The 4,408-nt window shown below is 45.9% G+C and overlaps 1 protein-coding gene across 1 annotated transcript; it reads right to left on the reverse strand.

The window, feature by feature from the left end:
* Positions 1-2,453: 2,453 nt before the first annotated feature.
* On the reverse strand, positions 2,454-3,130 carry LOC125538548 (CASP-like protein 1U2). Its single transcript, XM_048701825.1, has one exon. It carries the CDS (start codon positions 3,096-3,098, stop codon positions 2,589-2,591), a length of 510 nt encoding a protein of 169 aa, XP_048557782.1. The 5' UTR covers positions 3,099-3,130; the 3' UTR covers positions 2,454-2,588.
* Between the last annotated feature and the right edge of the window lie 1,278 nt (positions 3,131-4,408).

The following is a 4,408-nucleotide window of genomic DNA, read 5'->3' on the forward strand; positions in this document are numbered from 1 at the left end:
TTGGCTAACTAAGAACTCAGGAGGTTCGTTATTCCAGCTGTCATCACATTTATTACAAAAACTAAACTTTGCTAGCTCATGAGCAACAGAATTTGCTTCACGAAAACAATGAGAGAAGATGACATTTCCTATCGACGTAGACAAATCTATGCACTCGGCGAAGACCGTTGCAGCTGCATCCCACCATTGATCTTGTCCTCGACAACAATTGATGACGTTCAACGAGTCCGACTCCGCTTCTACTCCGTTGAAACCCAATGAGTTCGCCAGAAATAATCCATCTCGCAATGCCATTGCTTCAATAGTCACAACATCTGCTGCCAATGGTATAAATTTACAAAACCCTGCAATGAAATTTCCTCTATCATCTCGTAGCACACCTGCAACAGAGCCTGCCCCCTCATCCGCATGGAATGAAGCATCAACATTATGTTTTATGAACCTTGGCTCCGGTCTCTTCCACCTATGCTCCACCAGTGTCCTTTTCTGCATCACAGAATTTGTATAGTTTTTCACTATTGCCAGAATAGAGATGTGCCACCTGAAGTTAGGAGGAACAAAATCATGATGAGTGTGTCGTCGACGCAGCCACGAGAGATACCAGCATCCGGTTGCAATCACCTCCTTTTCCTTCAAGTTTGGCATCATTAGCAAAGGTTGGTCTGACTCCAGCAATAGAAATTCCAGAATTGCCGACCCCGATCTGTCTACTTGTACAGCAAAGTCAATACGCCCTGATAGACCCAGCCTGACCCATAGGCTCTTTGCTAAGTCGCATTGGAACAGCACATGATGCAAATCTTTAGCGCCCCTGTGACACACTGGGCATGCACCATCGACAGGTATATGTCTATTAGCGAGAATGGATTTCAACGGGATGATTCCTCTCAATGCCCGCCAACAGAAGATTTGAATTTACCGTGGCACTTGAAGCTCCCATAGCTTCTTCCAAATCGCTGCTTGCATGTTACTAGTTGACAATGAATTTGTAAGATATTGACCTCTATACTTATGCGACCATTGTTCATGATATGCACTCTTAACCGTGAATCTCCCGTGCTTTGTCAGATGCCATGCAATGAAATCATCAAAGGCTTGGAAATGGAGTGATATTTGCAGAATTCTAGTTGCGTCCACATGATAAAAAATATCCTGTATCAATTGTTCATCCCACTGTGAGGTAACTGGATCAATTAGCTCTACCACCCTTGAGATTAAGATATGTCCTCGAGGAGTTATTACTCTCCTGTCCGGGCTGGAGGGAATCCATGGATCATTCCATATGCTCACATTCTCTCCCGACCCGATTCGCCAAATATGCCCTCTTTTAAATGTAGTCAAGCCTGCTACCAGGCTCTGCCATGTAAATGAAGACCCAACTTTTGGCCCAGCATGCAACAAATCTGTATTGGGGTAATATTCCGCCTTCAGAATACGAGCATAGATTGACTCCGGATTTATAATCAATCTCCAACACTGTTTTGCAAGCAGCACCAAGTTGAAAGAGTGTAGGTCACGAAAATGTAAACCACCATCACACTTTGGTATACAAAGCTTCCACCACGACAACCAATTTTACAGTAATCTGGAATCACATCATATACGTCACTACTACTAATTTACTATGCCCCGTCGTCATCGTGGACTCCAAACTATCAAAACCTAAACTACCAGCACCCTAAACCTATATAGAGCTACACAGGTCCGCACACAAATGATCCGAAACCCCGACCCCTCATCGCCGGCCATCAAGAGGTCATCAACGGAGGGAAGCCACCGAAAAAGGACGGCACGGTACCCTTGCAGCGGCTAGATGGCCCTTTTTCTTCTACGAAAAGAAAGAAAACCCTCGGGGAATAAGTCGCGTTCGCGTGATCAATAGCCAACCAGTACAGGATGCTGGTGTAATTGAATCGCACTCCGCGGCTGGTGTGCCGGTTCAGTTCTGGAAGCGCCCATATGAATTTTCTTCAAGATAAATTTTGATGCGGTGTTTCACGAGCAACAAGGTGATCAATGGAGCTTATGGTTTTGTGGTGCGAACTGAAACGGGCAACGCCATTGCTGCTGGGGCGGGAAAGCTAAAGTACGTGAAGAATGCGCTTCATGCAGAAGCTTTGGCATGTCTAGCAGCAATTGAAGGTTCTTCAGACATTGGTGTGCATCAGGTGTTAGTGGAATCTGATTCCCAAACACTTGTCCATGCACTTAAGAAAGGGGATGCAGATTTTTCAGCTATTGGTGTCCTGATCAGGGAGGCTATAGCGAGAGTTTATGCATAATGGCCTTCGACAGTCATGATTTTATGCACTGTAAACTAAACGCACTTGTAACACTGTCGCTCACGCTTTAGCGAGACATGGGTATGGTGGAGCTGAATCCTCACTTGTTTGGGGGGAGGATATGCCAGTTTTTGTATTAGACTTGGTAGCCAGCGATATTGCTGAGCCCAGTGGTAAAAAAATTGTTTAATAGTGAAAAAAAGTAGACGATGCTTACAATATACTCCCTCTGTACGTACCATGCACGCGCACACCAACACACGGTACACGGTGCTCTGCCCGTCTTTGGCATCTCAGTCCGACGAGCTAGCCGGGCCAGACATTGAACGGCAGCGAGACGTCCTTGACGACGGCGGCGAGGCCGAGGGAGATGCTGGCGCCAAAGGACAGCAGCTTGGACCGCCCCACCTGCTGGCCGAACGCCACGCAGACGTCGACGCCGACCTTCCCACAACCGTACGCGGCGCCCGTCGACGAGTAGAGCAGCGCCTGCGCCAGCACGTCGACGACGACCAGCACGACCCCGGGGACCTGGCTGCCCCTGTCGTCACCGTCGTCGTCGCCGGCGCCGCTGAGCTGCAGGTAGACGGCCGCGGCCTCCAGCACCGCCGCGGCCACGTTGGCCCACACCAGGTACACGAAGGCGCCGTAGTCCCGGTAGTTGACGGCCGTGGGCGTCGCGCCGGCGACGGTGCAGTTGTCGGCCGTGGCCATCATGACCGCGGACGCGAGCGCCAGGATGAGCGCGGAGAGGCGGAGCAGCAGGCTCACCGCCTTGGAGCCGTTGGGCTCGTCCCTCTCCCACCACCCAGACATGTTCGATGGATCGATTTTTGCTGCTGCCTAGCTACGATGCTGTCTACAATAGCTTGGTGAAACTATTTATGCATGCTATCCTTCCACACGGACACGTCACGCTCTGTTGACGTGCGCGTCCACGTCGGCATTGACCTGGGTCTTCGCTAAACTTCGCAGTATGCTCTGTTGACGTGCAATGTGCATGTCCCTGTTGGCATCCACCATTTGCTTCCATTTCTTTTTTGCTTGCTTTCACGTCGGCCACTTGTTTATCTTTCGGACGGACGGACGCGCGTGCATGGGACTGGAGACAAATCTGCAAGAGCAAACAAAAAGGAAGAGATCGGACAGTTCGAAGAAACTGCGTCGGGCTGGTCAGATAGCACGCCTGAGACAAGTCAAGCTGCAGGTCGGTCCTTCTTTTTGCACTCTACTGCGTGTCGGTCTCGGTCTGATCACCGTTCATGGATTTTTTGTGAAGAAACTCTGTTTTGGCTGGCAGAAGTTGAGAGAAATAGTGTTTTTGGGCCCTATAAAAAAATATTTCGTCATTTGCCCCCGTATTTGTTAGTTTCGTCACAAGAAAAATAAAGAGACCCTAGTGTGTGTGCATTATTGTGTCTACTGAAACCTACTAGTAGGCCTTGGCACTTGGTTGGTATGTAGAGATTACCTTCAACTTCTTGTAAGCTACCACCCTCAAAGAAGTACTTGGAAGGAATGTCGAAGTATAACTTAACAATTGTCAATAAAGAGCCGCCTTGCAAGCAACCATCCAAATGATATTGCAGAGGCCTTCTCCAACCTCCAAGGTTATCAAGTGAAGTTTAAACCAATGAAGTTTCCTAAGTAAGAATGAATTAGCGGGATTGGTATTACCCTTTAAGAAGAAAGAAATGAAAAAAATAAAAAATTATGACAAAATTTGCACATAATTTACACAAAAATTATGATTGTTTACAATATGCAAGAATAAGGATATAATAGAGAAATTCTTTAAAAAATTAAGTTCTCTAAAGAAGGAATGAATTCCTGGCATTGGTATTACCGATAAAGAAGAAAGAGAAATAAACAAAATAAAAATATTGAAGTTTTCTAAGAAAGAATAAATTATTGGCACTAGTATTACCCTTCAACAAGAAACAAAATAGTAATAAAATTAAACATTATTTACTTAGAATTTGTGTTTTTTATAATATGCAAAAATAAGTATATAATAGTGGACTTTTTTGCAAAGACAAATTTCCTAAGAAGTAATGAATTTGTGGCATTGCTACTATCCTTAAGGCTAAAAGAAAATGAAATAAAAAATAAATAATTTAATAAAT

Source organism: Triticum urartu, chromosome 1 (assembly GCF_003073215.2).
Source record: "Triticum urartu cultivar G1812 chromosome 1, Tu2.1, whole genome shotgun sequence".
Taxonomy (NCBI): Eukaryota; Viridiplantae; Streptophyta; class Magnoliopsida; order Poales; family Poaceae; genus Triticum; species Triticum urartu.